The sequence below is a fragment of the Oncorhynchus tshawytscha genome, linkage group LG16 (genome assembly GCF_018296145.1).
Source record: "Oncorhynchus tshawytscha isolate Ot180627B linkage group LG16, Otsh_v2.0, whole genome shotgun sequence".
Lineage (NCBI taxonomy): Eukaryota > Metazoa > Chordata > Actinopteri > Salmoniformes > Salmonidae > Oncorhynchus > Oncorhynchus tshawytscha.
Window position 1 is genome coordinate 63,981,956 of NC_056444.1, and position 21,566 is coordinate 64,003,521.

General features: G+C 42.6%; 2 protein-coding genes across 2 annotated transcripts; one reads left to right on the forward strand and one right to left on the reverse strand.

Moving 5' to 3' along the window:
* The first annotated feature begins 7 nt into the window (after positions 1–7).
* LOC112216113 (leucine-rich repeat-containing protein 47) lies at positions 8–11,212 on the forward strand. The gene is made up of 7 exons (XM_024375829.2): positions 8–649; positions 932–1,408; positions 2,269–2,385; positions 3,352–3,467; positions 8,374–8,476; positions 9,203–9,292; positions 10,472–11,212. The coding sequence occupies exons 1-7, from the start codon at positions 86–88 to the stop codon at positions 10,691–10,693; spliced, it is 1,689 nt and encodes a 562-aa protein (XP_024231597.1). The 5' UTR covers positions 8–85; the 3' UTR covers positions 10,694–11,212.
* A 2,512-nt stretch (positions 11,213–13,724) lies between these two features.
* smim1 (small integral membrane protein 1) lies at positions 13,725–15,070 on the reverse strand. The gene is made up of 3 exons (XM_024399563.2): positions 14,995–15,070; positions 14,506–14,652; positions 13,725–14,187 (listed from the first exon to the last, which is right to left on the reverse strand). The coding sequence occupies exons 2-3, from the start codon at positions 14,601–14,603 to the stop codon at positions 14,064–14,066; spliced, it is 222 nt and encodes a 73-aa protein (XP_024255331.1). The 5' UTR covers positions 14,604–14,652; positions 14,995–15,070; the 3' UTR covers positions 13,725–14,063.
* Between the last annotated feature and the right edge of the window lie 6,496 nt (positions 15,071–21,566).

The window sequence follows — 21,566 nt, forward strand, 5'->3', positions numbered from 1 at the left end:
AAGTGTTACCGGGTGGCTTAAAGCGTCTGTGCTCAAGTGTTACCGGGTGGCATGAGTTTTCCTTTTCCGGGTCTGGTGTAGCAGCATGGATGGTCAAGAGAGTTGGCCAGAAATTGAGAAAGCCTCAAAAGAGAAAAGACGCGAACTGGTCCTGCAAGGTGCAGTTATCGATGAAAAGATATCATCGAATGGAGGTCTGTGTTCCGCAATCTATTCTCTCAAGCTCCTAAATTACCTAGAAATCATCCAATGTCCGAGTTTGACAGAGATTCATGGAGACATACAAAATCTGACCACCCTTACGAGCTTGATTCTTTGTAGGAATAAGCTCTCCTCTATTCCAAAAACCATTGGAAATCTGAAGTCCCTGAAAGTCCTCGACATTTCAGTTAACAACCTGAAAGCTTTGCCTGAAGAGATAACCCAGCTAAGCGATCTCAATACACTCAACGTGAGCTGCAACAACATCGAGTCACTACCAGATGGACTGTGTCGTTGCACGAAACTCTCTACCATCAACATCTCCAAAAATGACATCACTCGGTTCCCTGATGACCTTTATCGCCTGGATCTCCTCAGCACTGTCATCGCCTCTGAGAATTCCATAGAAGAGCTGAGTGGAGATGTTCACAAGCTCTCTGCTCTAAAAGTTTGTAGTTGAAATAATCCATAATCCCACTGCTACCGAAAATGTGCATGACTTCATAAATACCTCTTGTCTATTCCTACTGAATTATGGTCATGATTGACAGGGTAGCTCTCAGTTCATCTTATCGACATTGTATTAAACCTGAGACTGTCTTAACATTTTCCTGGCACAAGGCCTCACCGATGGTGAGACACCTGAGACCAGGATAAGACCCATTTGGTTATTAATCTTAATTCATGTTGTTATAATAGTTTAATGTAATAAATATACAATTTTCCTCAGGTTTTGGACCTATCCAACAACAAGCTCAGTGACATCCCCTACGAGCTGAGTGACTGCTCCAAACTGAAGGAGATCAACTTCAAAGGAAACAAACTCAAAGACAAGCGACTGGAGAAGATGGTCAACGGTTGCCAGACCAAGTCCATCCTGGACTACCTTCGGGCCGGTGGCCGAGGGAAAGGCAAAGGCAGCAAGCAGGCCGATGGGGATAAGGCCGACGGGGGCCGGAACGCAGAGAAGACCCAGACCAAAAAGCAGCGTAAGCAGAAAAAGAAGAAGACCGAGGAGGAGGAGGATGAGGTGGATGAGATGAACCGGCTGGTGGTGAAAGTGCTTCATGTGTCTGACAACCCAGGGGCATTCACTGTAAAGGTGGCCAATGAACTGAAGGACGTGAGGCCGTACTTGGTGTGCTGTGTGGTCAGAGGCATGAACTTCAGGTCCGGGAATGCGCTCAAGAGGTTCCTGGTTGCGCAGGTAATGCTGTTCAGAGATGAGAACACGTTAGCCTTGGTACCAGACTGTTTCTGCGTTAGTCAACTACTATGTTGTATGTATGTATTTGACAGTCATATTTGGCAAGGAAACTATGTAGGCTAGTAGTTTGTGAATGCAGAAACAGACTAAGAACACGCTACAAAATAAACTCAAGCTCAGTGGTGGAAAAAGTACTCAATTGTCATACTTGAGTAAAAGTAAAGATGCCTTAATAGAAAATGACTCGAGTGAAAGTTACGTTTAAACTTTTACTGGGTATGTGGTTTTAAATTGACTTAAGTATCAAGAGTAAAAATTTAATTAAATCATTTCGAATTCCTTATATTAAGCAAACCAGATGGCACAATGTGTAAATGTTTTATTTACATATTGCCAGAGGCACACTCCAACAATTTACAAACTAAGCATTTGTCTTTAGTGAGTCTGCCAGATCAGAGGCAGTAGGGATGACCAGGGATGTTCTCTGTTTAGTGAGTCAGCCAGATCAGAGGCAGTAGAGATGATCAGGGATGTTCTCTTGATAAGTGCATGAATTGGTCCTTTTTCCTGTCAAAATGTAACGAGTACTTTTCGGTGTCAAGGAAAATGTATGGAGTAAAAACTACATTATTTTCTTTAGGAATGTAGTGAAGTAAAAGTTGGCAAAAGTGAAGTACAGATACCCCCCAAAACTACTTAATTAGTACTTTAAAGTATTTTAACTTAAGTACTTTACACCACTGTGCAAGCTCATAAATTGACACCATCCTCGATAGGCTATGTAACATAATATATGATTGTTAAGTCTCTTTTGCATTATTCCGTTTTCACCACTCTTTCTCTTACCTATTGCATTTTAGACCAAACTTCACGATGACCTATGTGGTAAAAGGACAACTGCGACCATCGCAACACACGACATGCAGCTACTCAAGGGACCTCTCATGTATGATGCCAGAACACCTCCTATGTTAAAGGTATGACACATTGCATGACATTTTGCTCATACAATGTTAGACGGCCACAAATTCTCAAATGTAAGTCGCTCTGAGATGGTATTAAAAAACACTTTTACATCTGACACATTTACTATGACTAACTTCTTGAGCTTATATTAGGGCTGGGAATTGTCAGGGACCTCACGATACTTAGGTGCCGACACAATATGTATTGTGATTCGATATATATTTCAAATGTATTGCTCACTACAGTATGTCTGCTGAAGAGAGACAAGAGAATTTTGAGATAAAAGCGCCCCAAAACATGTTGGCTCACCATTTTAAAAAGAAGATGGAGAACAAACAATAGGATGAGAAATGCCTGAGTTTTGCCGCAGGTACAGCCTACTCTAGCGCTAGTTAACTACCCAGCTACCCCCGCCCCCATTCCTAGCTTCTATGTGTTTTCCAAGGTATTTTAAACTCTTCTCATTTGATTGGTTTATGATGACATTTATCAGGACCTTGTTCCATGTCTTTGTTCAAGTAGCTTATGCAGCCAGTCTCATGTTTCTGGAGAACATAACAAGGCTCTCTTTCTATTGAACATAAGACCTCTTTTTTTTTCTTGAGTAGAATCCAGTATTTTGAAGGACAGTTTTAATCAGTAGTTGTGAGCCATAACATTATTCCGTTCTTAATAATTCATGATCCTTTTAAACATACTTTACGCCAACGCCAGGCAACAAGCCTGTTATAGTGACATCAGTCTGTTATTGAAAGACCTTCATGCGGCTTCACTTCAACAGTTTGAACACAAAATAATTGTTGCTGGTTGTTGCCTGTCGCTCTTGGCATATGAACAAATCATTATATTCATAAATTGCATTCAGGTTTGTGTCATTGCATTTCGGTCCCATTCACGGTTATTTAAACAAGCAAATTATCTTTTGAAAGGAGCATACATTTCTCATAAACTCCCTCTCATAAAATGTTGTTTATTAGATAGTCCCTCTGGGCCGTAAGGAGATGACTGCGGTGGAGCTGATGAGGCAGCTGCAGCTAGAGGCAGAGGACCAGAGGAAACAGAGGAAGAGGCAGAATGTGTCTGGCCTCCACAAGTGAGTATAAACACCTGTCTTTAAGGCAGAGCTGAAAGTATAGGTGAGTCCAGATTCTGCACTCTTCTTCCAAAGTGTATATTTGCAAACTTCCCTTCATGGATTTAACAATGATGGAAACTCTATACAGCAAATGATTACACCAATTCAATGCTTATAAATCCATGACAGGAAGTATAAAAGTGCACACTTCTGGAGGATGTAGAATCGGAAACGCAGCCCAAAGCTGCAGTCGGCTTGATGCCCATTCTTTTTTGTTTTGTTATTAGAAGGAGGGGGCAAAAAAAAAATCACAAAGTGGCCTCTGGGTTGATGCCAGCATTCTTAAAGGTAGAGTCAGCGATATGTAGATGCACAAATAAACAGCATAGTGAGTCAATTTCCGCAACAACTAAGAGCGCGAGGCTAAACTTCTCCACTGTTTTGGTCCCGTGGTTACTAGGAGTGTAATGGTACACGTATTCGTACCAAACCGTTTTGTACGGGTTCTCGGTTTGGTCCACACTGTGAATCCGAATGGAAAAAAAAAACACAATTAAAGCTAGGCCTATAGGCTAAGCCTACGCTGCTTTGTAGACCTATGCCTCTTGAGTAAATCTGAGCAACAAAAAAATCATTTCAGGCTATTGCGTTAAGACAACTAGAGCCTATGCGCACATTGTAATAAAATTATAATCTTAATTGGCTCATTTCAAACGGTCCTTTATGAGACGCAGCCAGGAACCTGTTCTGTACGATGGTGAGTGGTGGGGTCAATAAACCATCGTTTAAATTTCCAGTTTGGGAACATTTTGGCTTCCCAGTAGATAACAATGGCGACGGACAGAGAGTTGTGGATAAAACGTTGACAGTATGTCTCCACACTCAACGAGAATAACCTATGCAGCTGCCGACACCTCAAATATGTTGACACATTTAAGCCGACATCACCCCAGTATACCGGAGCAAGACGGAAACGCAAAGAAACAACAACACAACACAACACGTCTCCCCTCTGCATTCAAGCGGCCCTTGGCAGCTGATTCTGACTGGACCAAATAAATTACAAGAGCGATAAGTAGGCTCTTACAGTTTTTGGTTTAAGCTGTAGATATGTGCCCATTCTGTGGTTAAAAATGGGGGGGTTTCAGGGAGCACCTCGTGAAACTGCTCAAACCACGTTACGAACTTCCCTCTTGCACCCATTTCAGCATAGCGATACCCGCTCTAAATAAGCCTAGCCAACGTTTTCAATGAATAAGCCAATGCACCCTGTTTTGCGCTTACTTAAGTGACAGCCCATCACATTTCCCCAGAGGGGGTGTAGTATCGTGCTGCAGACACGCCCCCTTTATGTGAGTCACAAGTACTCATATGGCACTGAAGGAAACAGTGTCATGTGTTTGTAACCAAGATGGAAGTGGGAATTTATCACATACGACTAGGAAAAATCCACTTGAATGGCCATCCAACTGGTAATTACTAGTGGGAAACTCGTCTATCATCGAGAGCACCCACCTCTCCCACATGGTGACATCTGACATCACCTACTAAGGAAATGTCCTCTATAACAGCACTTTCGGCAATTGAATGCAGCAACACATTATTTATATAAAGCGGGCCATTAATGTGGTTTCTGAACTGTCATTTGTTTACAAGCATGATAGATCTTGATGCATCTTGTTGGTCATTAGCCAATCTGCGTTAACCAACCAGTTCAAATCACATTAATGTATCCAACTGGTATTTATGGCTTCATAGCTGGTAAATTCCCACCTCCCACATGGTTACAAACGCAGCATCCGAGTGAAAACTTGAGGCCCAACATAACAATCCGGTCACAACAGACAATTCTAGGAACATTGTGAATGGCATTTAATTTTCCTGAACGGTGACCCCAAACCGCAATACTACTGAACCGTGGGTTTGTCAAACCGTTACACCCCAAGTGGCTGCCACGTTGTATGACTGTGTGAGAGCGAAGTCTTGCATCATGTTCATCGCAATGTATGCGGGGATGCTCGTGAAATGTCATTTTTAAAGGGCCAATCAGCAGTTGAAACAGTAACAAAGTGATTTTTGCGTAAAAAACTAAGGGATGGCAATTGTAAAATGTAATCCCTCTCAGTTCATAGACAGAGCTATGGATGCAAGGACTGAATATCCATGATATCAAAATCATATACTGAACAAAAATATAAATGCAACATGTAACGTGCTGGTTTCATGAGCTGAAATTAAAAGATCCCTGATATTTTCTATCTGCACAAAAAGCTTATTTCTCTCATAATGTTAATCCATCAGGTGTGGCATATAAAGAAGCTGATTAAACAGCATGATCATTACACACATGCTATCTAGAAGAAAAAGAAACGCACACCTTGTACTGGGGACAATAAAAGGCCACTCTAAAATGTGCAGTCTTGTCACACAACACAATGCCATGGATGTCTCAAGTTTTGAGGGAGCGTGCAATTGGCATGCTGACTGCAGGAATGTCCACCAGAGCTGTTGCCAGGGAATTGTATGTTAATTTCTCCACCATAAGCTGCCTCCAAGGTCATTTTAGAGAATTTGGCAGTACGTCCAACTGGCCTTAACCACAGATCACCTGTAACCACGCCAGCACAGGACCTCCACATCTGGCTTCTTCACCTGCGGAATCGTCTGAGACCAGCCACCTGGACAGCTGGTGAAACCTTGGGTTTGCACAACCAGTGATTTCTGCACAAACTAGCAGAAACCGTCTCAGGGAAGCTGCCTGCTCGTCATCCTCACCAGGGTCTTGACCTGACTGCAATCTGACTTCAGTGGGCAAATGCTCACCTTCAATGGCCACTGGCATGGATAAGTCCCGGTTTTTAACTGTACCGGGCAGAAGGCAGACAGCATGTATGGTGTCAACATTGTGAACGGTGGGGTTATGGTATGGGCAGGTATAAGCTACGGACAACGAACACAATAGCATTTTATTGATGTCAGTTTGAATGCACCGATACCGTGAAGAGATCTTGAAGCCCATTGTTCTGCCATAAATCCACTGCTATAACCTCATGTTTCAGCACTTTAATAGATGGCCCCATGTCGCAAGGATCTGTGTACAATTCCTGGAAGCTGAAAATGTCCCAGTTCTTCCATGGCCTGCATACGCAGCAGAAACGTCACCCGTTGAGCATGTGTGGGATGCTCTGGGTCGATGTGTACGTCAGCACATTCCTGGCAACATCCTGCAACTTTGCACAGCAATTCAAGAGTGGGGCAACATTCCACATGCCACAATCAACTCTATGCGAAGGAAATGTGTTGCGCTGAGGCAAATGAGGCATGAGGCAAATGGTGGTCACACCAGATACTGACTGGTTTTCTGATCCACGTCACTTCCTTTTTTTTAAGGTATCTGTGACCAACAGATGCATATCTGTATTCCCAATCATGTGAAATCCATAGATTAGAGCCTAAAGAATTTATTTAAATTGACTGATTTCCTTATGAACTGTAACTCAGTAAAATCTTTGAAATTGTTGCATTTATATTTTTGTTCAGTGTAGTTAACCATGTTTTGATGCTATACAGTGTTTGTTTACATTTACTTTGTTTACGAACATTGGACTAAAACAAGTTTATATTTTGGGTTCTAATGGGGTACGACAAGCAAACTAAGCGCCTTCTCTCAGCTCACTGGTCACCATAGCAACACCCACCCGTAGTACACACTCCAGCAGGTATATTTCACTGGTCATCCCCAAAGCCAACTCCTACTTTGGCCGCCTTTCCTTCCAGTTCTCTGCTGCCAATGACTGGAATGAATTGCAAAAATCACTGAAGCTGGAGACTTATATCTTTAAGCATCAGCTGTCAGAGCAGCTTACCGATCATTGCACCTGTACACAGCCCATCTGTAAATACCCCACCCAACTACCTCATCCCCATATTATTCTTTTTTTTTTGCTCCTTTGAACCCCAGTATCTCTACTTGCACATCATCTTCTGCACATCTATCACTTCAGTGTTAAAGCTAAGTTATAATTATTTTTCCACTATGGCCTATTTATTGCCTTAGCTCCCTAATCTTTCTACATTTGCACACACTATATAGATGTTTTTATTGTGTTATTGACTGTACGTTTGTTTATTCCATGTGTAACTCTGTGTTTATGTCGTACTGCTTTGCTTTATCTTGGCCAGGTCACAGTTGTAAATGAGAACTTGTTCTCAACTGGCCTACCTGGTTAAATAAAGGTGAAATAAAACGAGGCATTTATAAGTTATATTCTTTATGTATCAATGGGTACATATCAGTCAAAAATGTCTCCAACTGCTGATTGCCCCTTTAAATGTTATAGTGTAGTAATAAATTCATTCCTATTTCATTTTCCATTTACAGTATGTTGGTGTGGTGTCCTATGCAATAATGCATTGTTTTTATCAAGCACTTCAGTAGTTTCAGGAGCTCAAAACAAAGGCAAAATGATTAGGTTGCTCATTCAACACATGAGGGCGCCATAAGGCTGTTTGATACAGAAACCATGTTCAAGTAAATAGACGTACTCCTTTATTTATGTCTATGAGAATATGTGGACTGTTGTTTTTAGGACCTGTCTGTAAAGATATTGCCATGATATAGGCAAGTGATAAAGATTACATTGTTATTTACAAGATTAGGTTAGATAACTTACCTAATTTTAATTTACTTTAAGGTTGACCTAAATACCATGACACAATATTTTGGGGAGTTTTCAAAGAGCTCAAATGCCACTTCAATCTGCACCATGAGTATGGGTGTAGACCTTTCAATGGGCTCTTATGAAAGGGTTCTGTTGGCTATTGTAGCCATCGTTGGCATGAGGGCAATATTACACAATATTACACATATTACACTAGCCATTGTTTCTCAGCTAAAGTTATTTTACTTTTTTATTTGACTCAGATACCTGCAGCTTCTTGATGGAAAAGAACTCTACCCATGTCTGGTGGATGCAGAGGATCATGTGATCTCATTTCCACCAATCACCAACAGCGAGAAAACCAAGGTGTGTGTGTGATCTTTATCAGACCAAAGACAGGTGCCTTTCTTACAGGTCACACTCATCTGCTTATCACTTGCTGATCCAGCAGTGAATTCACAATACAGCTACCAATAGAAATGTTATGATTTATAATAAACAATTGTTCTCAGTATCTACATGTAGCCAACCTATAGAATGCCCAGCAGTGTAGAATGCAGTCTAAAACCTTGCTGAGTTGTACTTTCCCTTAGACTTTGCACACCTCCAGCACTTTGACTTTGGAAGCTTTAAATTGCAGCCACACCAGATAAAGAAACAAATCTGTATCTTTATTGCTTGCTTAATTGCGGACATGCTTGTACCTGGGTTGCAATAAATTCATCTTGAGTATAGTACTTAGCCTTGAAATCAAACGCTGACTTTTTAAGACTATTAGTTGATGACGCAACCAGGTGTTGTCTTACCTGACATTTCCTGATTCTAAAATGTAGTTCTGATCCCTTATTCTGAATTTCGAGATAGTAGCTTATAAATTCAAGGGAATATGACGTGGAATAGGCTTACAGGCAATGCACTGCATTCAATGTATTTATTTTCTAATGCCGGATGGATATGATACCGTTCTGTCAACTCTATCCTGTCATCGCTCTTTACAGATTGAATTCATTTGATAATAAAAAATAGTAGTCTGCTTTAGCTGGGGACAATATTACTACAAGTGATGTACTGTGTCTTTGTCCCGTATTATAGATCAGGAAGACGACTAAGGAGCTTTTCTTAGAAGTGACCAGTTCTACCAGCCTGCAGATCTGTAAAGATGTGATGGATGCTCTCATAGTGGTAAGCTCAGCTCTCCCTGTATACAAAGAGACATGCAGTAGGACTGAATCCTACATTGCAATGCACATGCATAACACATACAGCCGTTGATTGCATGAATTAAACATTTACACATGCATGCATCAGTCAGACACACACGGTGGCTGGCGAGAGCAGAAAAGTGTCATGACACCGGGTGTCATGCTCAGTCTCAGGGTGTTGTGCTGGTTTGATGTCTGGATCCTGACCCTCAGTGGAATAAGTGAGCTCATCTGCCCGGGGTGAGTGGCCTGGCGGTGTACGGTGTCACCGCCTAAACATACAGCTCACAATACGACTGCAACCCTAGAGCTGCATACACCCACCAGTACACACAGCAGCAGACACGTTTCAATAACAGCCTTGTCGAAACATAGCAGCCGATAAGGGTTTAATCCACACTCTGATTCCTGCCCCAAAATAGACATTATTGAGAGAGGGTACGGTTTTGATTGGGTGTGGTGATTGAAGGGGGGATTTGAGGTCAGGTCATGAGAGTTTGGGGTTGATTTAATTCCTGCTCGATTTGCCACACCTCAACAATCCATGTCTCAATTGTCTCAAGGCATAAAAATCCTTCTTTAACCTGTCTCCCCTTCACCGATTTGAAATGGATTTAACAGGTGATATCAATAAGGGATCATATATTTCACCTGGTCAGTCTATGTCATGGAAATAGCACTCCTAATATTTTGTACACAGTATAGGTTGCACTGTTGATGAGACTTCCTGTTCTGGAAGTGCTTGTCCTATATTTCCACAATCTCACTGACTGATTGTATACGTCCCCCTATATATTTTACTGCGTCAACAAATGTGGGGCAAGTTGGTTAGAAGTTTACAATACCTTCAACAAAATTTGCCGCCATTGCTTAAGAAATAAAATTAGGAGAATGTAAAGATTGAGATTGATACCTTGATTACATTGAGACAATTTTTTTTGGGGGGGGGGGTACTTGGTGAACAGATTTCCTATTTAGATTTTATTTTTGTGGAATTCCTGGTGATTTTAGTCTCTTTTTTGACCAACACTAAAATCCTTCCCAAAAAAAAACATTTTAAAAATGACTCATTTGCGGCGACCCCTGCTCTAGTTTACTTTCTCAAATAGACTTCATCCATATGGTCAGCAATTAACACATCTCTCTGTTTCCTTCTCAGAAAATGGCAGAGCTGAACAAGTTCACATTTGAGCACAGAGAGGAGGCTGGGTCAGAGGGAGAGTCTGATTCACCCCCAGTCCCTGCCTCGGATGATGCCACCTCAGGAGAGCTGGTCATCCAGCAGGTTCGCACCGTGGACCCCGACGGGAACCTCAAGGTCGTCTACCCGTCCAAAACGGACCTCTGCATCGACGTCGGCGACCTGAACGTCGTTTGGTAGTTGCGCAACAACCAGCCTTTTGATTTATACACTTACAGTCTCACACAGTTAATCACAATACTGTATATGAGTTGCCACTGTTCAATGTATTTGGTTTGCCGGGTTCCCTTGGTAAGCAAAGCCGATTACATCTACTAATTTCTCAAACATGGAAATAGTGTAATTATGCCCTTGCTTAAAGTTCTTGATTACTATTTGGCACGTACAAACAGCTTCTGCTGTATTAAGGTATAGAATAATTCAGCTACCTACCTACCCAACCTAAAATATTGCCGTTTTTGTATACTTATTTTTTATATTGCTACACACTAAAGGCAACTCACAATAACTGTAAAGTCTGTAGCAAGCCTGTGTGCTCTGTAGAGTGTAGACATAGTTAATGACAACATTTTAGCATTTGTGAACTGAAACAAGTATAAAACCTTTTTCCATTACCCACTTTAATAAATTAAGAGTAGGGAATGTGTATAATGTCTAATATTTTAAAAGATCTCTCAAATAAATTGAACCTTGAGGGCAGCAGTGGTTATGCATTTCTTTATTGCACATGTTGAAAGCCAATGCTTTGTTCTGGGTAGAAACATTTCTCCTATTTTCTTAATAATTTCAGGAATGCTTGGCCTCAATGACACAGGAAACCCCAAAGAGATTGGTCAATTAATGTGTATGCATGGTGAACGGCCCTTTGACTGAATTGTAAAACTGTTTGGATATTAACAGGTTAACTAAAAAGTGTGGGGTACTGTTACATATCAAGTGTCTATTAACGGCTGGTGGGAGTGTGTAGAGGGATGTCGCAGACACACACACAAACAGTATAAAAGAATAGCCAGAGAGTTGCAGTTAGGTGTCCTATACGTTAAGGACCGGGTTGGACTTCTCGACACAAGATGCAAGCTTCCACTTAAGGCAACCCATTCATTGGAACTATGAAAAGTACTTACAGAGTACAGAAGAAGCAAGCCTGGTCCGATACAAACAGGGAGAAAAAGTCACGGTGGAGAAGCATTAGTGAAAAGGACATGCGGTACTTGGAGCTTAATGTGCAACGGATTGACAGGCCGAATGCTCCACGAGGAGACCCTGCTCAAGCGAATGCTAACCTGAGACCAGCTCCAAAGATAACAAACCCAATTGAATATCTTACTTGTCCTAGGCATTTAATGATTCAAAATAAACTAGGCCATGCAAGCACATCTGCTATCACCCAGGGTATCCTTCTGCCCCCCATCACTGGATCAAGAATCATTGCTGGTAAAGCGGAGGGCTCAAATGTGCCGTTTCTTTCTGCAAGACCAGCCGGGTCACTACAAGACAACGGAGACACACACTTGTCAACGTCTGGTGTAAGGAGTGTAAATACAGTGTTTCGGGTACTGGTAGCTCAACATGCACAGAATTGTCAAATGTCTAACAAAGCTGGGTTAGTTAGTAGTAGTCTAACCATGTTGACTAGGTCTACAAAAGATTCCATCCAGAACCCAGACACTCGCTCCAGACGAGATTGCACCAAGGGGACCTTTGGGGCCCAGCCAGCTGTGGCATCAAGTTTCTCACCAACAGACCCGTTAGTAAGGCAACGGAGAAATGATGTGAGTAACCCTAGTGCCAACTCCAGCGGGGCGATGACGGAGAGGCTTAAACATGATGCCAGTCTATGTGAAACAAAACAGCAGAGAGATTTCTCCTCTGATGACTCTGCTATTAAAACAGAATCCCAGTACTCTGAAGACAAAGATACCATCAAGACTGGCATAGACTGTCTTTGTCCCAATGATGCAGAATATTATACGGATCAGAGAATTGCAGAATGGGTCTTGAAAGTCAACTCCACCCTATTTTCCTCATCAGATGATGAAATGCATAGCGTAAATTCTGTTGAGGAGCAAGATATTTCCACCATAAAAATAATCTATGAGGGAGAGTAATAAAAGCTGATTTGATGAGGTCGAGCAACTAGGTGAGATTTTCTTTTTCACTCATTTATACTGAACAAAAATATAAATGCAACATGCAACAATTTCAAGCATTATAGTTATAGTTCATATATGGAAATCAGTCAATTGAAATTCATTATGCCCTAATTTATGGATTTCACATGACTGGGAAGGGGTATAGCCATGGGTGGGCCTGGGAGGGCATAGTGAGCCAGGACCAGCCAATCGGAATGATTATTTTTCCTCACAAAAGGGCTTTATTACAGACGGAAATACTCTTCAGTTTCATCGGGTGGCTGGTCTCAGACGATCCTGCAGGTGAAGAAGCCGGATGTGGAGGTCCTGGGCTGGCGTGGTTACACATGGTCTGCAGTTGACGTGGCTTATGGTAGAGAAATTAACATTCAATTCTCTGGCAACAGCTCTGGTGAACATTCCTGCAGTCAGCATGCCAATTGCACGCTCCCTCAACTTGAGACATCTGTGGCATTGTGCTGTGACAAAACTGCACATTTTGAAAGGGCCTTCTTTTGTACCCAGTACAAGGTGCTCACTAAGAGGGATATAAACAAATTTGTGCACAACATATGAAATAAGCTTTTTGTGCATATGGTACATTTCTGGGCTCTTATTTCAGCTCATGAAACATGGGGCCAACGCTTATGTTCTGTTGATATTTTTGTTCAGTATACATTGTGGACATTACAGCCTCTATGGGCAGTGGGCATAGGTTTGACTTCAACATTGGGGAGGGGAACATTGCAGAGGACAACATTTGCCTCTAATATTGGGAGCGGTGGCCATGTCCCCCCTTTCCCGCTATAAATTACACCCCGGTCCAGGACTCAAATTTACATACTTTTTAAAAAATCCCTATGACAGTTTGATTATAAAGCTATTTCTCGTTACAGACTTGAGGATTTGAGGTGAGAAAATAAATATTAAAGTGTATTTTTGTAATGATGATTAGGTTTGATATATTTGCAGATGACACCTAAATTTTAAAAAATCCCGTCTTTGTCAAGAGAGGCAAACCTCTTGTTTGACAGCATATTTACCACACCATGTTTGTTGAATAACACAGGTAATTAACATATTTTCAACAGCTTTTTTTATTACTATTAGTATTGCCTGTGTCCTTTCATTAAAATATTGAATCCACATGGCCTTGATATACAGTTGAATAGGCTAACATAACAAGCCCTGTAGTACAATCTTGAAAAAACAATTGAAATAGATATCACTTAGTGACAAGAACATATTGAATACCAAGCACTGTAAGTCAAACATTATGTTCATGTTTTTAGACTTAATTGCAATGACTTTTCACATATAAGACAAAGCTGTGGGAAGCTGTAAAATCACTTTACAACAAGCAAACTGCAATCCCAACATAATTCCATCTGTTGAGGGTCCTTCGGGTCAGTGGTCGGTCAGCATTTGTGGACGTAATATCCAGTGACATATCCAATGACGTAAACAACCACCAGTGCAGCCAAAGCTCCGGCCACCTTGATAGCTATGCCCAAGGTGCCAGTGCAGAATCTGTTGTACAGCCTTTGGGGAACAGAACATGTCATAATATGACCACTGATTACAGTTGGGGTCAGTCCATACACGATCAGTAAACTCAAGGGGTCATCATTTGGGAAAGTTAATAAACTAGGATTTAAGGTAGGAAACACTGCACTGAATACAATTTTCAACTTCATATACCTTAATTGAAAGTAAGTGTTTCTTGAACTGCCTAAAACATTGTCATTCACTATAATTTATATTGCCTATCCCCTGTGATTAATAAACGGGTACCCTATAATAGTAAGAACACTGATTGTATCTTCTGTCGCCCAGTCATGGGTCTTCCTCAGAGCTTACCCCGTTACACCTGTCCCAGCCACATTCAGATTGATGTTGTCTTCATTCCAGCGGTTGTATTGCACACCAGCAGTATTGGAGTCCATGTCAGAAGCCATTCTTCCCTGAATTGTATTTACTGCAGATACCACTTACTCCTTCAACAACCTGTAAAGATGCGATAGAGGTGCACAATATGGAGTTGCACAATATGGATATAGAATAGGTCAGATCGTGAAAAGACATTTGGTCTTTCTTACCGCAATCAATTTAGACCTATTCAGTCCCCCAGTTAGGCTTACTTAAATTTCAATAAATGATTGAATTTGTTTTATTTCATTATATCTCATTGTATCATTCAATGAGTCTTTGTATGACACATTAAAACTCAACAGGTGGCTAAAGCTGTAGGACATTGATCAGCTTGCCCAAACCCACTGGCTCAAACTATAAACAAATCCTATTGCTAATCACCCAACCTAACCAGAAAATAACTGGCAGTCTACTCACCACTGCTCTTTCGAGGACTGAAGGCATATTGTGTTGAAGAAGGCATGCCTCTTTATATATGAGTTCATCACAGTCAGCATTCATCACCTGGTCATAAATTGAGAAGGCCATAGTAGTTTTATGGCTCTTTCCAATGATAAAAGCACAATTAAAATTATGTGCTCTGTGTTTGCCTCCGGTTACAGATACAGTAACTGCAGATCTTTCTTGATAACTGCATACAGAATATTCACATCGCAAAGGTCAATAATTCAACAGGCAATTACATGTTTACTCATAGCCATGTGGTGAAATGAAGAAAAAAAAGAAACTTTGTTAAAACCTCAATTAAGTTTACATACATTTCCCTACTTAGCTATTTTGGTTGTTTTGAAATAGCCTACAGTGCTAACTGCAATTGCCAGACAAAGGCTATGCGTCATACATTAATCAACACCATTCCATGCAATGTTTGCTGAATATTCTGTGCTTTTTTAAACTTTTGTTGTAGACTTTTACTGTGGGCCAACTGGCCCAATTCAACTCTTATGTAGCAGGCTACAGTCGAAGAGAGGATGCATTTATCATTTTTGACAGATTCCATTTTGTATGCCTGTATTGGACACCTATCGATGTCATCGACGTATTGATTACTTGACCTGTGACCAGGCCTGCGACGGGATCCTTGGGACATCCCAACTCTGACATTACCCCATTGAAGTTGAATTTTAAAATAGTTAAGGTAAGGGTTAGGTAAGGTTAGTGTTATGGGTAGGGACGTCCCAAGGAATCCGGATAGCACTAACCAGCCTGCGACCATAGTTGTAAGTAGATTGAGTACAGCTACAGATAGAAGTGACTTCTCGTAGCAGGTTAGGAGAGCACTTTAGCTAACATGAACCCTTTTCCTAATTATCTTAACCTGCTGCTGAAATTAATCTAACCTGCTGCGAAAAAGTAACTTCCGGTCGTAGCTGCTGTACGTATATACCACTAGTCAAAACCTGCGACGATATCCCCTAAAAACACGCCACTTCAATACAGCTACAACCGGAAGTGACTTCTTTGTTACAGGTTAGAACTTCCGCAGCAGGTCAGGGGAATTAGGTTAGGAAAGGTTAGGTTAGGTTAGGAAACGGGTTCGGGTTAGCAAAAATGCTCTCCTAACCTGCTACGGAAAGTTACTTCCGGTTGTGGCTGTATCGAAGTGTCTTGTTTTGACTAGGTCTTGTTTTGACAGCTATGACCGGAAGTCACTTTTTAGTAGCAGGTTAGATTAATTTACACAGAAGGGATCTAGCTTTTGTCAAATGAATGTCCAAATTTTAACATTTTTGCATTTTTGGCTAACCTTAACCCAGGGATGGACAACTTTGATTGGGGTGGGGACCACAAAAAAATCTGAACTCATCATGAGGCTGCAGTGGCTCGCGGCTGTGAATACCCAAATCCATATTGACACATGCAGTCAGAGCCAGCCCTAGTTTTTTGGGGGCCATAAGTGAAATTTTGTTGGAGCAAATCATTTTAATGACCACCCTCGTGACAGAGGAGAGAGAAAAAAAATACATTTTGCCATGGGGCGGAGAGAAGATTTTGCCATTTGTTAACTAATTTCATGCAATTCTACAAATTCTGCCATGGGGCAAAGAGAAACATTTGCAGTGCAACAGCTAATTTTCTGCAATTCTACTACTTCTGCCACAGGGTGGAGAGAAATGTTTGCAGTTTTAAATATGATATCTGAGTGAAACTGACTAACAAAATCAATGGCTAGACTATATTACCGAAGTAAAAAAAATGTTGCTGACATTGGCTAATTGAGTGGATGTCAGTGACTGACGTAACAAGAGAAAAACTGCAGCACAACTACTATTCTACCTCAATATTAAGATGAGACCCCTACATATATATATATATATATATATTAACATTTTAAAACGAGACTCGAAATTGAGCTCAGGTTCATCCTGTTTCCATTGATCATCCTTGAGATGTTTTTACAACTTGATTGGAGTCCACCTGTGGTAAATTCAATTAATTGGACATCATTTGGAAAGGCACACACCTGTCTATATAAGGTCCCACAGTTGACAGTGCATGTCAGAGCAAAAACCAAGCCATGAGGCTGAAGGAATTGTCTGTAGATATATATACAGGACCAGTCAAAAGTTTGAACACCTACTCATTCAAGGGTTTTTCTTTATTTGTAATATTTTATACATTGTAGAATAATAGAGAAGACATCAACACTATGCAATAACACATTTGGAATCATGAAGTAAGCAAAAATAGTGTTCAACAAATATATAAATATATTTTAGATTTTTCAAAGTAGCCACCCTTTGCCTTGACAGCTTTGCACACTTTTTGCACACTCCGACTCTCAACCAGCTTCATGAGGAATGCTTTTCCAACAGTCTTGAAGGAGTTCCCATATATGCTGAGCACTTGTTGGCTGCTTTTCCTTCACTCTGCGGTCCAACTCATCCCAAACCATCTCAATTGGGTTGAGGTCAGGTGATTGTGGAGGCCAGGTCATCTGATGCAGCACTCCATCACTCTCCTTCTTGTTCTTGGTCAAAAAAAACCTTAGAGACTGGAGGTGTGCTGGGTCATTGTCCTGTTGAAAACAAATGATAGTCCCACTAAGTGCAAACCAGATGGTATGGTATATCCCTGTAGAATGCTGTGGTAGCCATGCTGGTTTAGTGTGCCTTGAATTATATTTTTTTTAAATACTGACAGTGTCACCAGCAAAGCACCATTTTTATTTTACCTTTATTTAACTAGGCAAGTCAGTTCAGAACAAATTCTTATTTTCAATGACGGCCTAGGAACCGTGGGTTAACTGCCTTGTTCAGGGGCAGAACAACAGATTTTTACCTTGTCAGCTCAGGGATTCAATCTCGCAACCTTTCAGTTACTAGTCCAACGCTCTAACCAGTAGGCTACCCTGGCAGCTCATCACACCTCTTCCTCCATGCTTCATGGTGGGAACCACACATGCAGAGATCATCTGCTCACCTACTCTACATCTCACAAAGACACGGTGGTTGGAACCAAAAATCTCAAATTTGGACTCATCAGACCAAAGGACATATTTCCACAGGTCTAATGTCCATTCCTTGTGCTTCTTGGCCCAATCAAGTCTCTTCTTCTTATTGGTGTCCTTTAGTAGTGGTTTCTTTGAGGCAATTCAGCCATGAAAGCCTGATTCACTCAGTCTCCTCTTAACAGTTGATGTTGAGATGTGTCTGTTACTTGAACTCCGTGAAGCATTTATTTGAGCTGTACTTTGAGGCTGGTAACTTTAATGAACTTATCCTCTGCAGCAGAGGTAACTCTGGGTCTTCCTTTTCTGTGGCAGTCCTCATGAGAGCCAGTTAATCATAGCGCTTGGTGGTTTTTGCAACTGCACTTGAAGAAACTTTCAAAGTTCTTGAAATGTTCCCGATTGACTGACCTTCATGTCTTAGTAATGATGGACTGTCGTTTCTCTTTGTGTGCAAATTTGTCATCAAGGGCAATGGCTTCTTTGAAGAATCTCAAATATAAAATATATATTGATTTGTTTAACACTTGTGGTTACTACATAATTCCATATGTGTTATTTCATAGTTTGATGTCTTCACTATTATTCTACAATGTAGAAAGTAGTAAAACCCTTGAATGAATAGGTGTGTCTAAACTTTTGACTGGTACTGTATATGTGTATACTAAACATTAAGGACACCTGTACTTTCCATGACATTGACTAGGTGAATCCAGGTGAAAACTAAGATCCCTTATTAAGGATGTCACTTGATGAAACCTACAGATGAAGGGGAGTAGACAGATTAAAGAAGGATTTTAAGGTCTAGACAATTGAGACATGGATTCTGTATGTGTGCGATTCAGAGGATGAATAGGCAAGACACTATATTTAAGTGCCTTTGAACGGGGTATGGTAGTAGGTGCCAGGCGCATCATTCTTTTCAACCTCAACATTTTCCCAGGGGTATCAAGAATGATCCACCATCCAAAGGTGAAATCTTACCCTGCAGCATTCAAAGACATTCTAGACGATCACAGTGGCTTGTGAAAGTATTCACCCCCCTTGGCATTTTTCCTACTTTGCTGCCTTACAACCTGGAATTAAAATATATTTTTGGGGGGGTTTGTATCATTTGATTTACACAACATGCCTACCACTTTGAAGATGCTAAATATTTTTTTATTGTGAAACAAACAAGAAATAAGAGAAGAAAACAGAATTTGAGCATGCATAACTATTCAACCCTCCTAAGTCAATACTTTGTAGAGCTACCGTTTGCAGCAATTACAGCCTCAAGTCTCTTATGGTATGTCTCTTATAAGCTTGGCACATCTAGCCACTGGGGTTTTTGCCCATTCTTCAAGGCAAAACTGCTCCAGCTCCTTGAAGTTGGATGGGTTCCACTGGTGCACTGCAAACTTTAAGTCATAACACAGATTCTCAATTGGATTGAGGTCTGGGCTTTGACTAGGCTATTCCAAGACATTTAAATGTTTCCCCTTAAACCACTCGAATGTTACTTCAGAAGTATAATTAGGGTCATAATTAGGTCACGTGTATCCCCTGTCACAAGACGAGACGGCGGCTATGGAAACATATGTCTCCGAATCCGTGGGGCAGGGATACATTCGGCCCTCCACTTCACCTGCCTTGAGCTTGAGGGGGCTAAACACCCTTTTCTTATCTGGACTGACCATCGCAATCTGGAGTACATCCGGGCAGCGAGGAGACTGAATCCTCACCAGGCAAGGTGGGCCATGTTTCTTACCTGTTTTGTCTTCACCCTGTCCTACAGACCAGGTTACTAGAACGCGAAGGCAGACGCACTGTACCGGATGTATGACACAGAGGAGCAGCCCATGGATCCCACTCCCGTACTCCCGGCCTTGTGCCTCGTGGCACCGGTAGTGTGAGGCTGGACATCGAGCGAGCGTTACGTACAGAGCCCACTCCCCCTCAATGTCCAGCTGGGCGTCTGTACGTTCCATCTTCTGTCCGCGACCACTTGATCTATTGGGCCCATACGTCACCCTCCTCTGGTCATCCGGGCATCGGTCGGACAGTGCGCTGTCTTTGTGGGAAGTACTGGTGGTCCACTTTAGCGAAGGACGTGAGGGTTTATGTCTCCTCCTGCTCGGTGTGCGCCCAGTGCAAGGCCCCTAGGCACTTGCCCAGAGGGAAGTTACAAACCTTACCCGTTCCACAACGGCCATGGTCGCACCTGTCAGTGGATTTCCTAACCAATCTTCCTCCATCACAGGGCAACACCGCGATCCTGGTCGTTGTCGTCTCCTCCCTTTGCCCGGTCTCCCTACAGCCCTACAGACTGCGGAGGCTCTGTTTACTCACGTCTTCCGGCACTAAGAGGTGCCTGAGGACATAGTATCTGCTCGAGGTCCCCAGTTCACGTCAACAGTCTGGAGGGCGTTCATGGAACGTCTGGGGGTCTCGGTCAGCCTTACCTCGGGTTTTCACCCCGAGAGTAACAGGCAGGTGGAGAGAGTGAACCAGGATGTGGGTAGGTTTCTGCGGCCCTATTGCCAGGTCTGGTCGGGGGAGTGGGCGGCATTCATGCCCTGTGCAGAGATGGCCCAGAACTCGTTCCACCACTCCTTCACTAACCTCTCCCCCTTCCAGTGCGTACTGGGGTACCAGCCGGTCCGGGCGCCTTGGCATCAGAGCCAGATCGAGGCTCCTGCGGTGGATGACTGGTTTAGGCGTGCTGAGGAGACCTGGGATGCCGCTCATGTGCACCTTCAGCGGGCCGTGAGGCACCAGAAAACCTGCGCAGATAGCCACAGCAGTGAGGCCCCAGTGTTCGCACCAGGGGACCGGGTCTGGCTCTCGACCTGAAACCTGCCCATCCGCCTGCCCTGCCGGAAGCTGGGCCCGCGGTTTGTGGGGCCATTCAAAGTCCTGGGGTGACTGAACGAGGTATGTTACAGCTTCCCCCCGATTATCGAATTAACACCTAGTTCCATGTGACTCTCCTCAGGCCGGTGATGGCTGGTCCATTCCAGGAGTCTGAGGTGCGGGAGGTTCCTCCGCCCCCTCTGGATCGAGGGGGCCCCGGCGTATGCAGTTCGATCCATACTGGATTCGAGGCGTCGGGCGAGGGCCTTCAGTACCTCGTGGAGTGGGAGGGGTATGGTCCGGAGAAGATATGCTGGGTGCCGGAGGACGTGTGGACCCATTGATGCTGCGGGAGTTCCACCGTCTCCATCCGGATCGCCCTGCGCCTCGCCCTCCGGGTTGCCCCCGAGGCCGGTGTCGGCGCGCTGCTGGAGCCGCGCGTCAAGGGGGGGTTACCTTCACAACTTCCGCCGAGGTCGGCCCCTCTCCTTGTACAGGCGGCGTTCACCGGTCTTCTAGCCATCGCTGATCCATCTTTCATTTTCCATTGGTTTTGTCTTTATTTTCTACACACCTGGTTTTCATTATCCAATTACATTGGTTCATGTATTTACCTCTCTGTTTCCCCCATGTTTGTTGTGCGTGATTATTTCTATGTTCAGTTCGGTTCACGATGGCTGGTTTTTCGACGGGTGCTTTGTTC

Bases quoted from the DNA above. Each gene is read 5' to 3' on its own strand.
- LOC112216113 (XM_024375829.2), top strand. From the start codon at position 86: ATGGATGGTCAAGAGAGTTGGCCAGAAATTGAGAAAGCCTCAAAAGAG. The intron at 1,409-2,268 runs GTAATGCTGTTC...ATTGCATTTTAG, and splicing joins AGAGGTTCCTGGTTGCGCAG to ACCAAACTTCACGATGACCT. The intron at 2,386-3,351 runs GTATGACACATT...GTTGTTTATTAG, and splicing joins GAACACCTCCTATGTTAAAG to ATAGTCCCTCTGGGCCGTAA.
- smim1 (XM_024399563.2), bottom strand. From the start codon at position 14,603: ATGGCTTCTGACATGGACTCCAATACTGCTGGTGTGCAATACAACCGC. The intron at 14,188-14,505 runs GTAAGCTCTGAG...TGTTCCCCAAAG, and splicing joins GCTGGGACAGGTGTAACGGG to GCTGTACAACAGATTCTGCA.